This window comes from Astatotilapia calliptera, chromosome 23 (assembly GCF_900246225.1).
Source record: "Astatotilapia calliptera chromosome 23, fAstCal1.2, whole genome shotgun sequence".
In the NCBI taxonomy this organism is placed as follows: Eukaryota; Metazoa; Chordata; class Actinopteri; order Cichliformes; family Cichlidae; genus Astatotilapia; species Astatotilapia calliptera.
In genome coordinates, this window is record NC_039323.1 from 28,281,977 (window position 1) to 28,300,878 (window position 18,902).

Consider the following 18,902-nt stretch of genomic DNA (forward strand, 5'->3'; position numbering starts at 1 on the left):
TTGCTTTACTGGGATAACTTCCTCGGAGATGAAATGCTGGATTGGTAGCGAGGCTACAAATACACACAGCCACTCTATCACGTGAGGCATACTGCTGTCACGTGCTACGGTTATGATCCGAGTTACGCCATGTCGCAAGTTTTGTGAGGTGCTTTTTTGATATTTAATGGATCGGATTACATTTTTTTTTATTTCTCTCCGATTTCCGATCCAGTAATTTACGTCAGTATTGGACCGATACCAATACATAATATTGGATCGGTCCATCTCTAATGTGGACACAATAATTGTGTTTTTAATTGTATGACAATCTATCTGTATGTAATTTGATGACTTAAATGTAATGTAAGTTTGGACACAATAAGAAATCCTGCAATGTTTTTTTTTTTTATAAATTATGTCATTCTTAATTCTTTTTTTTCTTGTTTCGAAAAACACCTGAAACCTTCTTCCAAAGCCAACAGAGATTTTGCTGGTTTATTGCCAATTACCTTCAGTATTCCTCAGGTTTTATGGGTTTTACTATTTTAAAATAAAGATGAATAGATTGTGTTCATATGGAACAAGATGAAACTTATACAAAAAATTTCTTTTTTCCTCTTTTTATTGAGTTTATCCCTTAGAGGGGATGAACACAGCACATGGAAGATCATACAAAAAAAATCAGGGTGAATTTTTATTTTTGAGGTAAACAAAGATGTGCAGAATGTAAATATTAAACACATTGTCTGCAGATTAGTATAAAATCAGAGTTCATATCTGTGTAATATAAATGCTCTAAGCCTAGAGTGTCAAACTCAGTGAAAATCTCCTTTCTGTCAGTATAAACACATTTAACTACACATTTAAAGTGCAAATCATTTTTTCTACTGTAGTAAATGAAAAGAATTTTTAAAAAGGAATAGGAAAGGAATCTGAGATCTTTCTCATTGTGGAAAGCTTTAAAACTTTCCAAAGCCCACATGCCGGGTTGAATCTGGCCCCTGGGCCTCATGTTTGACAACCCTCTTCTAAGCCTTTCTTAACCTAGATGCCATTAAATAAGACTTTCTTTGAGACCACACACTCATCAAAAAACTCTTTGGTGAGGTCATAAATCAAGTAAGCAGCTGAGTCATTTCCTCACAGACTTCTATGCAATCACATTTTTAAGAAGCACAGGCTGGCCATTCAAAAGAATGCAGGTTGAAGGCACTTACATATTAGCTTCACCTGGAAGTTAACGGTAGTAAACTGTAAAAAGTCAGTGTTAATAAGCTTATCTGACAGTACATCTTCATTTTTCTGAGAAAGGTTTGGAGTATATTCTTCTAGGTGCACAGCATCAGGCTGGAGTGATTTTCTCAGGGACATGGAGGCTTGTCAGTTTCTAAAACTATGCTTTTATCCTGTAAGAGGAAGCTAGCTGCTGACAAATGGGTGCAAGTGGTTCAGAGAACGTTGCCCATACAGTTTATATTTAGTATACATGTGCAATTACTGAACTGCAGATCAGCTTTTCTATTAATATTTTCACATTAGTGAGAAACTAGATGGCCAGTATCTGTGTTTACAGTGCAGCCATTCACAACATGTGAAAGGATGTGCATATATGGCTACTGTATGTTCTGTATCTTTGCATTATTAAAAGTGCATGTGTTTAGCATTTAAACCGGTAGTGTCATAGCAGACATCCAACCAAAATATTTAGCGTTAGAGATACAATTCATGTTACAGCAATACGCCAAAGTAAAAGCCTTCCAGTTTGATCATAATGCTTCCCAGATGATTATAAACCATAAAAAGAAAACCAAATTTGTAAACAACATCACTAATGTGCAACTTTCAGTGGCACAGTGTGCCCTTTTCCTTCTCTACACTATCCTTACTTTGATTGTAAGCCTGCCTATCTGCTATTAAAATTAATTTCTCTTGAGATTTCTTTCAATTTGACACACGACAGGAAACAGCACCCATGTCCAGGTGTTGTTTTCCTGAGAGCTCCTTCACCCATTCTGCTAACACCACATAGAGGTCCATTTGTCAGTTGTGTCAGCACGGTGAGATCAGTCCCTTTATAGCTTTTCTTCCGTATTATATTTGAGCCCGTGATCTCCCTCTGAGTCGTAGTTCTCGTAGCACGGCAGCGAGCGCCAGTCTGGCTCGTACGTTGTGGCGGTGTACACAAACACGTCCATGATGCTCCCCGGTGACACCTTCTCCTCTCCTTCCATCTTCCCCACCCACTCCTTCACCTCCAGCTGGACCACTGTCTGCTGGTACAACGTTGGGACGCTTTTAAAAGTGTCCAGGAATTTCAGCATCTGGTCATCCACTTTGTAGATCTCCCCGTGCACTCGGTGACCCTGGCCAGGGATGTTGAGCAGGAAAGGAATGTTGTCCTTGGTGGTGATCACTAACGGGTATTTCTGGGAGGTGAACGCCGAACCCAGGTACTCGGCCTTTCCATTGTTGTTGTCGAACATGCGGTAGTTGTTGGGCTGCCCCTTCTTCAGAGTGCCGTAAACGAAGATCCGAGTCATGAGGACAGAGGACCAAAGACGCACCTGCGGTGTAAAGAAGGAAGAAACATCTGTGTGAGCAAATTCCCAGCAGGTATTACTGGCAAAAATATTTATACAGTTTTAACTATTATTCTGTATTATATCAGTCACTTGTGCAGAGGTGTATATTTGATCTAATTTCAAATGATCAGACCTTCAAAATAAAAGAAAATCAAACTCAAATCTAGGTAACACTGTTTGGGAGTTTGTACTCCTTACACACATTAATTAGGAACACAATCAGCAGATTAACATTACATGCACAGATTACACATGACTATATCAATACACTTCCTACAACAGCAACTGTCAGACTAGATCTGCACACATTCCTGTCATGCTGTGACTGTGAGCTGGGAGAGGTCATTCAGTGAAAAACGCTGTTTACATGTTATGCTTATGGGTAAGTTAAACATCGGTTACAATTACCAAGCAACCACGTCATCACTGTGTAATGATAAAGCATAAGTTAGGCTACCTTAGAGTTCCTCACACCCCCCTCGAGCTGTCAAAAAAAATACCGATACCGGAAATGCAGTTTTAAAACACACGCTGTGAAGTGACACACGTTTTTCCTGCTTATCTCTGTCATAAAACCACCATGAAGAAACACAAGCTCACCTTGAATAAGCAGCAAGTAGCTCTTCTACTATAAAAATCTCCGTGCCACCGTGACAGTTTGAGGAAGAACTCTGGATTAGGTGCGCTCCTTCTCCTTCTCCTTCTGCTTTTTCCTGTTTAATGGCGGTTGGCAACCGCCTCTTACTGTTCCGGAGTATGTGTCAGACAGCGAGCTTACATTGCGCACGCGTGGAAACAATCCAAATAAAAGCGGAACAACAACAGAGGGCGCTAAAGTGCCAAAGGAAAAAATATTTTATTTATTTTTTAATTGTTAATTAAACAAATGTAACAAGTACAACAAATATAGCCTCTAGGCTGTATTTAAAGACAAATAATGAAAATAAAATAGACATAAGTAATTAAAGAAATCAACATTTATGAATGCCTTTTTCTTACCATTTTTTGCACAAAGATTGATTTGTTTCTAACTTCTATGTAACGATAGTTCCACAAGGGAGTATTACGTGGGCTATAATTATGTTTGTATATTAATTTCCAGTATAATAAAACTTGTAAATAAAAGATTAATTTCGCCTAGATCTGAAAATATTTTGTTTGGAAAAAATAAAACCATAGGCTATTTTGATTTGACATTTGAAAAATGACCTGAGCCAGTTTATTTTTAGGGTGCCATTTAAACTGTCAAATTCAATAGCTTGCAATCCTCCATCTTCAAATTGTTTGACTCAATTACCTTGCCTAATATAGAGGGTGTTTTTTTTTTTTTGCTTCCATATAAAATCAAAGTTTAGCTGGTTAATAGATTTGATTGCTGATTTAGGTACACCTAATGTATATGCAGAGTATATTAGCCTGGAAATATTCTACCCAGAATCAATAAGTCTGTCTGTGCCCAGTTACTTCAATGAGTTCTACAATTTTGCATTTTCTTTCAAATATTAAGGTTTTCTAACTCAGTTCTGTTTTAAGTTATATACATATCAAATATTTGACATTGGATTTTTTTACAGGGATATTGAAAGTGTTAGATATAGTACAGTCTTTTAAAGGTATAAGATCTCACATTTGTCTGAGTTCAGTTTTAGGCCTGAAGCTTTTGAGAAATTTTCAATGATTTGTAGAATTTTGGGGATTTGATTCAAGTTATTTAAGAAAATGGCGGTGTCATCGGCTAACTGGCTGATAGAGAGCTCTTTACCTAGAACAGATTACTTACCAAATATAGTATTTTTAATCAGTATGGAAAGCATTTCTGTTGCTGTGATAAACAGCAATGGTGAGATTGGACATCCTTGTTTTATTCCTTTGCAGATCCTAAATCTCTGTGAGGTGCCATGTGGAAGACACACTGAACTGTTTGTGTCTCTATACAGTAATTATTAAAGCCACTTCCAAATCTAGGGCTTGAAACATAAACTCGTGCTCTATCATATCGAAGGATTTGTAAAAGTCTAAAACTAGGAAAAACCTTTGTTATTAATTAGGTAGTTATAGTCAATCAAGTCCAGAACAAGGCAGATATTATTATGGATTGAGTGGCCTTTTATAAATTTGGACTGAGTGTAAGAAATTATTTGAGTTATGCCTGATTTTAATCTGTTAGCAAAAATATGTTTTAGAAGATTATAATCATTATTTAAGAGTCTTATTGGTCTTAAATTATCAAGAAGTGTCGGATCTTTCCCAGGTTTGGGTATGAGTGTAACTACCCCTTGTTTCATAGTGTGTGTGAGAGAACCATTTTCTAAAATTTCTGTGAGCATCTCAAACACAAGGATTCTAGTATGATCCCAAAAATATATGTAAAAGTTACTCGTCAGGCCATCACATCCTGGGGCTTTATCGTTGGATAAAGCACCTAATGCTTTATCTAACTCTTCAAGGGTAATACCTGCATCACAGTACTGCTTAAAATTTTCATCAGTTTTAGGAATCAGGTGTTTAATAGGTTGATTCTATGCCATTGGCCTCAGCCAAATTGCTGTAAAAGGTAAAGATTTCTTTGGATATTAATTGAGGGTCAGTGCATAGCCATCCTCTATCCACTTGGCTTGGGATCTCAGATATGCACCTTTGGCCTTTTTAGTATAACTATTGTCTTTTTTTCATTTTTCATTTTCTTTGTTGTAAAGCACTTTGTGATTTTTATCTGCAAAAAGCGTTATATAAATACATTTTCCTTACTTACTAGGTTTTTATCATTTGAAATAAGTTCTAGTTGTTCAAGTATTTTGTTACTAAAATTTTTATTGGTAAGCAGGGTTGAGTTAAATTTCCAGTAACCTTTATTATGAGATTTTTGGGCGACCGTGGCTCAGGGGGTTGAGAAGCGTATCTATAATCGGAAGGTCACCGGTTCGATACCCGGGCTCTCTGTCCTGGTCGTTGTGTCCTTGGGCAAGACACTTTACCCTACTGGTGTTGGCCAGAGGGGCCGATGGCGCGATATGGCAGCCTTGCTTCAGTGGCTAAAACCGTAGCTTGCCTCCACCAGTGTGTGAATGTGAGAGTGAATGAATAGTGGCATTGTAAAGCGCTCTGGGTGCCTTGAAAAGCGCTATATAAATCCAATCCATTATTATTTTTTAAGTTGAGGTGCGACATTAAGCTGTATCAAACAGTGATCGGTTAAAGGCGCAGCTGAGACACCCGCATCTACATTGTTCTGCATTATACTGTCTGAAATTAGCCAGAAATCAAAATGAGATTTAGCTGAGCGATCGAGCTTGAACCATAAAAAGGGCTGATGAAGTTGGTTCACTAATCTCCAAGGATCTATTAGGTTAAAATCTAAACAGAAGATGTGTAAAAATGAATTTATATGATGAGACTGGATTTTAGAGAGTGATCTATCAAGCCACTCGTCACAGACAATATTGAAATCTCCTCCCACTATAAAATTGTTTGTGGAGTACTTGTGAGATAGTTCTTTTAGGTGATTGGTTATGTCAGTTAATAAGAGTTCGTTCTGAGCAACACTGTTGTAGCCATAAACATTACATAGAAACAGAAATGTATTTTCCACTTTGAGTACACAGATTAGCCAATGGCCCAAATTGTCTTTCCTATGAGTTTCTATGTTATTACGGACGTTTTTAAATATATCAAATTTGATAAATAGAGGTTTTCTGAGTTTCCTACCCTCACCTGTGGTCACGAGCTGTGGGTAATGACCAAAAGAACGAGATTGTGGATACAAGTGGTGGAAATGGGCATCTCCCTTAGAGATAGGGTAAGAAGTTCAGCCATCCGGGAGGGACTCAGAGTAGAGCCGCTGCTCCTTCACATCGAAAGGAGCCAGTTGAGGTGGTTCGGCCATGTTACAAGGATGCCTCCTGGGCGCCTCATGGGCGAGGTGTTCTGGGCATTTCTACCGGGAGGAGGCCCCGGGGCAGACCCAGGATACGCTGGAGAGATTATATCTCTCAGGTGGCCTGGGAACGCCTTGGTGTTTTCACGGACAAGCTGGAGGAGGTGGCTGGCGAGAAGGAGGTCTGGGCTTCTCTGCTTGGGCTGCTGCCCCACGACCTGGCCCCGGATAAGCGGAAGAAGATTGATGGATGGATAGATGGATGGAGGTTTTCTGAGTTTTTGAGACTTCTACATCATCATCATTAGTGTGAATCCTCCAAAAAAACCTAAATTAATTGTACAATATTTTTTTAAGCAATAAATAGCAAAAATATTGGTAGATGTATCAATTATGATACAAATTCAAACTCATTTATGCAAATTAATATTCATTCATTCATGTTCATATAATTTAAATAGTTAAAGTTAGTTGGTTTGAAACAACACAGGAAGTAAATATCATGGAGACACAAAGCACACGTGGATAAAGCAGTAGCAGTAAAAGTAAAGGAAGCACAGGAGTCACAAATGTGGACATCAAGAAACGTGAGAGAGTGAAACAACAGGAACCAAAACTCAACAAATATACAGCAGATTTGTTAGTATCATGACAAAGAATTATTTTTTCTCCCTACAGATTACACCAATTTTTTCATCTGCCTCAACAGAGTGTGTTTCTTGTAGCAATATACAGTTAGCATTTACATTTTTACAAAACAAAAATACTTTATTTTAAGAATATCTCTCAAGCCCCTACTATTTAAAGACACACAGTTAAAATTAGAAGTGAAAAATGACATAAAAAGGAAAATAAACAAGAGACTGGAACACTAAATCCTTTAAATTGAATTCACAAAATGCAAAAGAGCTCTAAAAAATATAATATATATAGTCGTTATGTATAGTCATTATAATACCGTACCAAATAGGTAATATGAACCTGCCTACTTAAACTTAACGGGCGTGCTCTCTGTAGTAAATGTTCTTCCCTTCAGCTCCGGCTTGCTCTATTTTGGCCAAACTGCAGCTCCTGCCTCCTGGTCTAGTTCGCAGAAATCTTGCTTGATGTAGATGCCTAGCTCCTTGCACACCTGGGAATCCTTGGTCAGCTGCCAGAAAGCATCTCAATGGTGTCTCACGGTGAACTGAACTATTATTTGTAAAGGTCAACCCGCTTCTTTTTTCCCTAGGCGATGGACGGTGTCCACAGCGTTGTCCAGTGAAGAAGCCCAATGTGGTGCGATCTTGGCTAAGATGTCGATGACCTCCTTGCAAGAATCCTTGTCGTTTGTTTCTTTCCATCCCTGAATTTTCAAGTTCCAGTGGCACATGTACCATTCTAGTTCCCACACTCTCTCCTTCAGCTCCATGTTTTCTTTGTTGAGAGGAGGCATGCCTTTTTTCCAAAACAAACAGTTTAGCTTTACACTCTTTTATAACGGCTGTGTTCATTTCAGCTAGCTTGGCAATATTAGCCACCATTATCATGTTGTTACTTAGCTGCACACTGAGGTGATCAATCTTGTTTGTTAGCTTGTTAATGGCTTCTACTATGGAGTTGTTGGTCTCCACACTTTGGGACACAATTCCCTTACAACGGTGCTTTGGTGGATGTAGATGGGGTTTTTCTTTTGGCTGACGACATTGAAATCACCATGGAGTATTCGTGGTCAGTGGCTGCGGAGCTTTTGGAGGCTACCACTTATTTGGCTGAAGCTTCTGCTTTTTCCCGCGTCAACTTCTTGTCTTTTAAACGGCAGATTGGGTTTGCTCAAAAAGGCTTTAGGTGATGTACTTTGTCTTCAAAAACTATAGGCAAAAACAGCAACCTATTTGGTGGTCAAAAGAAGAGGTCTAATTGGATTAGATTTTTTTCCTTCCCACCTCTGACTTTGAAGTCCAGCTGCCTGCTTGTGTCCCACTTACTTACCACTGTTTTGTCTTCTTCTTTGTGCTCAAAGAACCATTGCCCTTGTGTCTTTTCTTTCTGCTCATCTCTGTGTTTTTGTCTTTCTTCATCGGCCTCAGTCCTTATCTCTATTTCTGCATCTGTGTGCACTAACATTGGTAGAGACTATCAGTAGTGCAACCAGTGAGTTGATGAGGCCCCTCAGCAGACTTCAGGGGCCACATCTCTTGCTTTGCTGGTTTGCTGGTACAAAAACACAGCCTGTCTTTTAGCGACACCTGCTGTATTAGAGAGGTTGTATCATGAATATGTGACTCTTGTAATAAAGAAGACAAATACATATGTCTAAATCCCTGTAAGTAGTTTGCAGGATATTTATTCTGCTTATGACAACGCAGAGTAAAAGCTTATCCCCTGGATGGAACAAACACAGCACAGATCAAACAAAAGAAATCAGGAATTAATTTTTATTTCAGAGGTAATCAAAGACAAGTGGAATGTAATGATTAAACACACCAGAGTTCATATCCGTGTGATATAAATGCTCTAAGACAGGGGTGTCAAACTCATTTTACATCATGGGCCACATACAATCAGCTTTGATTTAAATGATCCAGTAAAACTCGCCTTTCTGTCAGTGTAAACTTGTTTAATTGCATATTTACAGTACAAGTCCATTTTTTTATTGTAGTAAACAAAAAGAATTAAAAGGAATCTGAGATCTTTCTCAGTGTGAAAAGCTGTAAAAGTTTCCAAAGCCACCCAGTCGGCTAAATTTGAAGCCTTTGCTGGGCTGAATCTGGTTCCTGGGCTTCATGGTTGACACGCCTGCTCTAAGCCTGTCTTAACCTATGCCATTAAATAATAGTCTTATTTATGGCATTGAGACCACACAAGGAAACTCTTTGGTGAGGTCATAAATCAAGTAAGCAGCTGGGTCATTTCCTCACAGACTTCTATGCAATCACATTTTTGGAAGGACAGGCTGGCCATACAATGCAGGTTCAAAGCACTTGTGCATTAGCTTGACCTGGAAGCTACATGCAGGTTTTTTTTGTTTGTTTGTTTGTTTTTGTTTTTTACATACAATATATATGTAAAATTCTATTAGCTCACGATATTTGCCAGCAAGTAGTCAGCACTACACAATTACACATTGTTAACAGGTTGTTTTTTTTTTTAAAAGGGTTAGGGTTAGGGTCTGACATTACAGCTTCATTTTTTTGACAAAGGTTTACAGGGCATTGTTTTAGGTGCACAGCAATAAGATAAATTACAAAAATAAAAGCAACTTTGTCAGTTGCATCAGCATGATGAGATCAATCCCGCTCTTCTCTACACCTATATTTGAGCCCGTGATCTCCCTCTGAGTCGTAGCTCTCATAGCACGGCAGCGAGGGCCATTCTGGCTCGTACATCGTGGTGGTGTACACAAACGCATCTGTGATGCTCCCCGGTGACACCTTCTCCTCTCCTTCCATCTTCCCCACCCACTCCTTCACTTCCAGCTGGACCACCGTCCGCTGGTACCACGTTGGGACGCTTTTAAAAGTGTCCAGGAATTTCAGCATCTGGTCATCCACTTTGTAGATCTCCCCGTGCACTCGGTGACCCTGGCCAGGGATGTTGAGCAGGAAAGGGATGTTGTCCTTGGTGGTGATCACTAACGGGTATTTCTGGATAGTGAATGCCAAGCCAAGGTACTCGGCCTTTCCATTGTTGTTGTCGAACATGCGGTAGTTGTTGGGCTGCCCCTTCTTCAGGATGCCGTACACAAAGACCCGAGTCATGAGGACAGAGGACCAAAGACACACCTGTGGTGTAAAGAGGGAGAAACACCTCTGGGAGCAGCAAGTATTACTGGCAAATATATTTATCCAATTTTAACTGTTACTCTGTATTATATCAGTCACTTGTCCAGAGGTGGAAATTTGATCTAATTTAAAATGATCAGACCTTCAAAATAAAAGAAAATGAAAGTCAAATCTATGTAACACTTTATTTTAGTAATCTGCTCTCCTTACACGCATTAATTAGGAAAACAATCAGCAGATTACCATTACATGCACAGATTAAACATTACTATAAAAAATATATCCTACAACACCTGCACACCTCTCCAGAAGAAAGGTGTGGAGGCTCTCAAACATCAGCACCCCCAACTGCGTCACTGATCTATGCTCTTGTGACACCTCCACACTCCCCTCTACCACCCACCAGCCCCTGCACTCCACACCACACTCGAGCTGTTACAAAATACCGTTACCGGAAGTGCAGTTTTAAAACACATGCTGTGAAGTGACATGTTTTTCTGCTTGGCTCTCAACTAAACTATCGTAAAGAAGCACAAACCAACCTTGAATGAGCAGTAAGTAGATATTCCTTTCTAAAAAATCCGCCACCGTGACAGTTTAAGGAAGTGCGAAGGATGCCGCATACAGGGAAGCAATTTAAAGAATGGCGGAAACAATAGAGGGCGTTAAAGTGCCAAAGAAAAAAGGGCCTCGTGGGAAACGAGGCAGAGAAAAGGCTTTTATACTATACTGAAATCCAAATGAAACAAATAAACCATTATACATTTAACAAGATGTATCATTAATTATCTTGGATTAAGTATCATTTATTATCTTAAGTGGAAGATAATTGATGGGTGGATTTTATTTAAATACATATTTTATTATTTCACATTTAGTTTATTATTTTCATTGTTCTTGTGCTGCAGTGCATCATAAATTAATTTTGTTTGTCAAACTCACCCATCAAAGTTGGGAAAGGCATAAAAAGATATAAAATGATTTTGAAAGGGGATAAACACTGAACTGATTTGGAAAAAGGTGTTAAACAACTGTACATCATTATTTCAAATTAAATATTACAGATGAATCAACTGCTTAGTTCATCCTGAGCTGTCTTAAAAACATTATACTTAAAAACATTATGCTTAAAGTATGGGTTTAACTGCTATCTCTGTTTTATTATTGGAAAGCACTTTGGTCAACTTTGTTGTTTTTAAATGTGCTATATAAATAAAGTTGGATTGGATTAGATTGGATTATACAAGTAACTCCCATTGCTACCTGAAGAAAAAACACACAGCTCTTTCTTCTTCTTTTTTTTAAACTCCAGACTTCCAAAACTTATAGCAGACATCTGGTGTTTTGAATACAGTTGAATAAATATTAAGAAACAAACAATTGAATAATTTCTGGAGCAGGCTTGACATCACTCGTCAGGATATCCATGACCAGCATGAACAACATGCTGGTCCAGATGGTTCTGCTCCCAGTGAAAATGCTCTCACTTTCCTCCCTATGTATTACATTTTTTTTTTATGTTAGTTTTAATTGAAAACAAGCTGTTCTCAACAAAAAGTATGACCTGTGCACATCAGGAAATAAAGACGTGCAAATGATTCAATTCAATATATTCTGAGAGCATTCCTATATGGTTCACTAAAAATACACAGTTATGAAATTAAACAATAATCTCAGCTTAACTGATTTGCTTGGGAACGAATACAAAACTAAAATAAACCAAACATAACCTGTTAGATATCACCTATCACCCGTGTTTAACCTTCACTGAGAGGCGAGGATCAGGAAGGGGTACCATGGGCTCTGATCACCCGGTCAGCTGACAGAGGGTGAGGGAAGCTGTCTGTTATGCTAACAGGACCTGACAGCTATGAAAAAATGTAATTATTTTTGCAAACAGGCTCTCAATAAACCAGCCAGATATTCATTTTCGTTCAGACTATGCCATTACATTTTTACCTTAGAAAAACAACTAAAAAATGCATTTGGTGACAGAAAAATCATGTTCCAAAACTGTACTTACAGTTTGAGGGCACTTTCGCAGTGGTGGAGGAAACAGCTGATGTGATTTTATTCCAAATGCATTCTGGGAAACCTGCCAACCCCATGTCCACTGGATCAATCCATTTTCCAAAATCAGTCTGCCAGAGTAACCAGATGTTAGCAACTGTTGACAAGCTGCAATGATTGTTTATTTTATTTCATGGGGTGCACTGAAGCACAAGAACCAGGAAATAATAAATTAAATAGTGAAATAAATAGTTTTGTGTAAAGACTAATACGTTTTAAGTTTTTAAAACAATATTTTGAGGCAATTATTTAATTATATATTTTCATTTTAATTAATCAAAAACACATTTACATAATTAATAGATTTATTTATACATTTATATATAATTAATGATTAATTGCCAATTTTAATTATTTAAAACATGTCAGATTAATTATTTACTGACATTTTATATTATTTTGTTTTAGCATTCTTAAGACTCAGTTCTAGAAAACTGAGTGAAAGTTTAAAAAGTTTTATGAATGATAGTCAGTCAGTGGAGGTTTAGGTCAACTCAAATGCAATGAGCCGAAGGTACTCTTTCCATCTCTGTCCATATAAAACATGAAAAATATTTTCAGGTTCATTTTAAAACATAACACCTCTGTGGGGCATAATGTGCTGAGAGGAAGAAACTTTGATCATTCATAAATGAAATACATTTGCAACCCACCAAACTACTATAAGCATAGATGGAAGGTAAAGTTTTTTTATGGTGCTGGTGTTGTCTGTATACAATTCATGTTTTCTGCTTCAGTATCTGTTGCAACAACTGTTGTACTCCTGTATTTGGATTTCAGGAAACATGCATGGATGGATCATCTCTTCAAGTAAGACTTTTCTTAGGCAGCGTTCACTATTGTAAACCACAGCCAATCAAATTGCAGGACATTGCCTCCGTGTGTGGGAAGAGGGAAGGGTGGATAAAAATGCTTTGCAGTCCCAGACATCTGGTCACCCGACAGCAATGAACAGCATATTGTTTAAAACCCGATTCATCTGAGCCCAATCTTGCATTCATAAAAAATCAAAACAGACCTTATATATTAAACATTTTTTACATTTAAAACCAGGCAGGGAAAGGAACTTATATTAAAAGAATGCCAGATTTTTATGCCTTCCTTTTTAAATTTTTTTTTATTGCAAATATATTACTTTGAATAAAAAACTGGGTTCATTCAAAGTGCAGAAGAGGTGGGGGGCCTCCAATCTGGCCCACTACATGCTTTGGAATATATGAAGGACATAGATTTTGAACTGTTAAGTGTATTTTCACAGGTTTTACAGCTTTTCCTATGAATGTAGAATTACCCCATTACCACTGTCCTTCATATTACACCACAGTAATTAAGTAATAGATAAACAGCTAAATCATTTTAAATGACATTTTTTTCCACTATTGACTAAAGAAATGGGTTTTTTACACCGGGTCAATGGTAAAAATGAATGAATTAATAAAACATTTCTGTGAATTAATGATTTTTTTTTTTAACTGAAATTTTCACCAGTCGCTGCCTGGTTTTTCCATTTCAAAGCTCTTTGTCTGGAGCTGCACTGGATCCCAGTAAACAAATAAAAATGATTACTGTGGCTTTATGAGAGCAGCAGACACATCTCATAAAAATTAAGCTGAAGTTGTCTCGGAGGAGAGGGAGGGAGGGATGGATGGAGGGAGGGAGGGAGATGATGTTTCTTCAGACAGGCTCTCTAAAAGACATGCTTTCCTCATTGTGTCTCACTCCTCCGACTGCAGAGTCACCAGCGAGTACTTGCCGAGATGAACTGGGGCAAATAACTCAGCCTCGGAATAAATAAAGTGCAATCCATCTTTCCTTAAAAGACACTTGACATTCAGTCTAACAGCAAAACAGCCCGCTAACTCAGCCCGGGCGAGCTGGAAAAATCTAATAAACTTTGTGCTTTGGCAGAATGAAGGGAATTGGTAACTGATGGAGCAATAGGAAATAATTTGTCTTTAAAAATACATCTCACCGTGTCTTGGTTTGTCTTTGTCTCCTTTTCTCACTCAGCTCAAGAGAGTCCATTCTGGTGATATGAAACAAAATTTTGGGGGGGAAAGCTCAGGTACAGTGGATGATATCAAAAAACTAATAAAGGGAGCCAGTAGAGGGAGGCAAGATGATATTAGAAGAAGTATTAGGAAGACATCTGATATTTCATGACAAATACAAACTGCTTAATTAATTTTGTGCTGTTTCACACCTTTTAGCTTGTGTGTTTATGGTGAAATGTGATTTTTAATACATATTTGCTGATGTAGAAATGTTTAATCTGGTTGATTGGAGGGACTTTGATGAATGAGGTCAAGACATTTGTTCTATTTGTTACCTATTGGTTCACCTCATCCTCATACGCATCACCTGTCTTCTTAACCTAGCTTCAGCAGCTCTTCTCATATCTTCATGGTTTGGCTCCTCAGCTTTATCCCTCTGTATGTGGTACAGCTCTGCATATCAAAATCAGTACCAGTATACCTCTTCTCCAGTCCTCAGGCATTCTCTCACTTTCCAAGACTGTGTTAAACAATCTGGTCAAAAAGTCCACTGCCCACCTCCTACACGTCTCCATACCTCCACAGGTATGCCACCAGGACCAACTGCTTTTCCAGTCTTCGAACTTTTCATAGCTGCCCTCAGCTCCTCCTTATAACCCCCTGAGCTTTTTGATTCACCAATGTTCCTCCATCCATCCCCTTCTCTTTCTCATTTTCTTCAGAGAGCATAACACAGAGCAATTATATTATTGTTAATAATAATAATAATAATAATAAGTAGTATTATTGCAGAGCAATGTAACTCATGGGCCTAATTTAAATGTACTAGCTGTGGTCAAAGGAGCTTGCAAAGAAAAGCGTCTGGACTTCTTTAATTAAGTTGCTTGAACTGTGGACACACTTTTCCAGCTAATTAAATACTAAAAAAAATAACAACAAATTATTATTATTCTTCGGCATTATAGCTGTAGTAGGTTATTTGATTGGTCACAATTGTAACGAGTGCGCAGGCTCGGAATCTGCGCTGGCGCTGATTTGTTGATGACGGAAGATGACGAAGGCACGTCCGCAGCCTAGCAGCAGAAAAGACGGCGTAAACAAAGCAGACTGCTAGGAATCGGCTAACGCTAAGTAGCGAATATTTCAGTAGTAAAATACTCAGTATTTATGCGCTTGGTTACAAACGAGCACATTTTATTGGTGAGTAGGGCTCAGATGTAAGTGGTAAACGACTCACGTATTTGCGGACACTACAAACTAAACGATACTACAAATACCGTTATTGCTAACTACATTAGCTTTGGCTAGCCTCGTTTAACGGGATGTTCAGCTTCTGGAAAATAATGTCTTCCAGCCTAATATTTATCGAAAACACACGGTAACGACTAAATTATTCACCGACGTAAGTTGGGTGAGGCATTTAAAAGCTAAACGTTTACACTTTGATGGGTTAGTTCGCCATGTAGCTAGTTTAGGTTAAGAGTCGATGAGCAGGGCTGGATAGTGGAGTGTCGCTGCCCACCTGGACCACCACTCAGTCATTCGGACCCGGACTGCGATGTTTAGCCTGATGGCGAATTGTTGCAACTGGCTAAAACGCTGGCAGGAGCCTGCAAGGTAAGTTAGGTCACGATATGATGCCCCAAAATCAGTGCTTCACACTCCGAAATCACGGACAGCTTCAACCTGTTGAGGTGCTTCGAAAAGTGGAGCTGCTCGTTGTTATACATTCAGTTCGTTTTTCAGTGAAACAGTAAATGAGATACTATCACCGACACATCACACGCCATAAACCTTTTAATAAAGCTGAGACAGTTCTGTATTTGCAGTTTTGTTAGTTTATGACATAATCCATTAAAGTTAGCTTAAAAAAAATCCCCTCTAGCTTTTTATTTCTTGCAGAAGAAATGGCCTTTTTTATTTTTTAAAGGCCATTAGATCTTTTATCTTGTGATACTGAAGATGCAGTTTTTCTTCTAATAAATAAGTAACATAAAACAACTTTTAAAGTTAAAATAAACCAAAGAATTCATACAGTGTGGATTTCAGGCTTTGTTTTATAGTGTTATAGCATTTCTACCTAAGTATTACATATTTATTTTTTCTATCAACGTGTTACTCTATATCAGAAGATCACACCACATCATTTATTTTATTACCATGTAACATTTTTGTTTTATTATTGTAGTTCCTCATTTAACCTCCTATATCTATATATGTATGTATGTATGTATGTATGTATGTATGTATGTATGTATTAGGGGTGCAACGATACACAAAATTCACGGTTCGGTTCGATACTTTGGTGTCACGGTTCGATATTTTTTCGATACAAAATAAAATGTTCATGCCTTTTTAATTTGTCATTTATTAAAATTATAAATATATATTTTAACTCAAAAGTACAGTTTTTAAATTTAACCCTAACCCTTGTGCGTGTTTTTTATTTTGACAGTGACTGCGCACCTGCGGACCACTTATGTGCACCCCTGGTTATTTAGCTCATCATATCGCAGCCACAAATTATTTTGTCCATGAAACCATAAAGCTGCACTTTCTTTTTGCCTTCTAGTCTGATTTGTCATAACTTTTCCGTTTTGCGGTAAGCTTTTCTTTGGCTGTCATTTCTTCACCCTGACCTGTCTTATTTGGCTCAGCAGAACTGAAATATATATCCTGCTGCTTTTACACACACACACATAACGGTCAGCGATTCTCTGCGCAATCAACCTATCACATGTTTAAGCTTGCTGCGGGAGATTTCACTTGTCATGTTTGCATAGTAAGCTAACGATTAATAAGACAATGTCGGAGGAATTGGTGCACAAATTATCATCACTCACCAATCAGTGCTGTCGCTCTCTATACACAGTTCACGCGATTGCAAAGTGAATGCAAAAAAAACAAGCGCAAATTCAAACGCGATTTCAATATGTCACATATTGACAGTGGCTCACCGATGCCAATGACATAATTACCCAGCTACATTTCTGAAAGAATGCAAAAGCATTGACATATTGGGAATCGCATCTGTAACCGGAAGGTCGCTGGTTCGATCCCTGGGCTCTCTGTCCTGGTCGTTGTGTCCGTGGGCAAGACACTTTACCGTACTTGCCTACTGGTGTTGGCCAGAGGGGCCGATGGCGCGATATGGCAGCCTCGCCTCTGTCAGTCTGCCCCAGGGCAGCTGTGGCTACAACTGTAGCTTGCCTCCATCAGTGTGTGAATGTGAGAGTGAATGAATAGTGGCATTGTAAAGCGCTTTGGGTGCCTTGAAAAGCGCTATATAAATCCAATCCATTATTATATATTTTTCCTTCCTACAATAGCCGGACGGGCAGGGCAGAGATAGATTTTGGTAGCCCGACTGAAAAAAATCGCTGGCCCCGGGACGTCGGGCTAGCGATATTGCGAGCCCTGTATCTGATTGAGGAATCACTCATCTTTGGAAAAGAGAGTTTATTACAGAGAAATGGCTCTTTCAAAAATAAAAGCTATACTATCCGCTTCTTCTGGGCTATATTCTCAGCAGCATATTAAACATATCAGGTCCCCATAAGGAGGATCATGTGCTAACGGCTGTCTAAATGACTCGGCTAAAGTTTGTAGCATGCATGCTTGTTGTTTTTGTTTTTGCACTAGGATGATGTCGGCGTAAATGTGCAGTCATATTCGTTGTGTTCCCACTAGTGCTTTCAGGTTAACCTCGTTAAAATGACCTTAACGCCACAACACGGTAGGGCTGCTCGATTATGGCAAAAATGATAATCACGATTATTTTCACTGAAATTGAGATCACGATTATTTGACGATATTTATTTAACCCTTTAAGACCTACTATAGAACCAAGTCCACCAGAGCTTATATTATTTTTTTTACATGCTGTAGTGCCATTTGTGGGAGCATTTCAAGTTGCTATACATCAATACAACTGTTATAGCCCATATTTTAATAATATGTATGCATTAAGTCCATAGTAATTACATAAATTGCAAAAAAGTGCAATAAACTACAAAAAAAATTGAAAATCGCTTTTGTTTTGTTTACATATATTTCTACTTGGAGAAATTTAAGAGGTTTATCCCTCAAAACTTTAAATACAATAAAGTTGCAAAAAATAGTTTCCCACCACAGGAAATTTATTTTGAGTGTCTTCATAGTTTTATTTTGGAGATACAGCAATTTTTATATACTGCAGGAAAAACAAAAAACAATCCTATGATGCAAATTTGCAAAGAAAACAGCATGTGCATCATTTCACTGTGGGAAGTGTTACGAACAGCTGATAGGAACGGCAAAGCGTGTTTCTGGAATATTATGTTTTTGTTCCTGCAAGCGCTTTTTATGCAATTTTTGCAAAGCTATATGTGGAACGAAACCGTGACCGAGGACAAGCTGATGGCATAAGATGTAAGTACAACTCCTCCGGTTTCATATGCAAAACAAATTATTGCGCTAGCTTACACGGTTCAGGTTCTACAGGGATTTAAAAATAGTTACGCAAAACGGAGCGTGCTGCTCTGACCGGCTTTAAAGGGTTAACTGACTTTTAAAAAATAATATAAAATGGTGTGCAACACCACTGAAGTTTTTTTTTTTTTTTTTTTTAAACTCTTTTCAACCAGCGGCAGTCACT

The 18,902-nt window shown here is 38.2% G+C and overlaps 3 protein-coding genes across 4 annotated transcripts in view; 1 reads left to right on the top strand and 2 right to left on the bottom strand.

The window, feature by feature from the left end:
- Nucleotides 1–597: 597 nt before the first annotated feature.
- Nucleotides 598–3,263, bottom strand: LOC113016870 (gamma-glutamylaminecyclotransferase B-like). Its single transcript, XM_026160031.1, has 2 exons — nt 3,165–3,263; nt 598–2,546 (listed from the first exon to the last, which is right to left on the bottom strand). The coding sequence occupies exon 2, from the start codon at nt 2,520–2,522 to the stop codon at nt 2,055–2,057; it is 468 nt and encodes a 155-aa protein (XP_026015816.1). The 5' UTR covers nt 2,523–2,546; nt 3,165–3,263; the 3' UTR covers nt 598–2,054.
- Nucleotides 3,264–8,870: 5,607 nt separating this feature from the next.
- LOC113016498 (gamma-glutamylaminecyclotransferase B-like) lies at nt 8,871–12,241 on the bottom strand. Its single transcript, XM_026159371.1, has 2 exons — nt 12,226–12,241; nt 8,871–10,202 (listed from the first exon to the last, which is right to left on the bottom strand). The coding sequence occupies exon 2, from the start codon at nt 10,176–10,178 to the stop codon at nt 9,708–9,710; it is 471 nt and encodes a 156-aa protein (XP_026015156.1). The 5' UTR covers nt 10,179–10,202; nt 12,226–12,241; the 3' UTR covers nt 8,871–9,707.
- A 3,053-nt stretch (nt 12,242–15,294) lies between these two features.
- arl13b (ADP-ribosylation factor-like 13b) overlaps nt 15,295–18,902 on the top strand; it is a 13,284-nt gene continuing 9,676 nt past the window's right edge. Inside the window, exon 1 of one of the 2 annotated variants that reach the window (XM_026159668.1) lies at nt 15,295–15,883. In XM_026159668.1, the coding sequence (XP_026015453.1) occupies nt 15,825–15,883 (59 nt within the window). In that variant the 5' untranslated portion in view covers nt 15,295–15,824. The remainder of the gene's footprint in view (nt 15,884–18,902) is intronic. The other variant, XM_026159672.1, reaches the window with a different exon arrangement.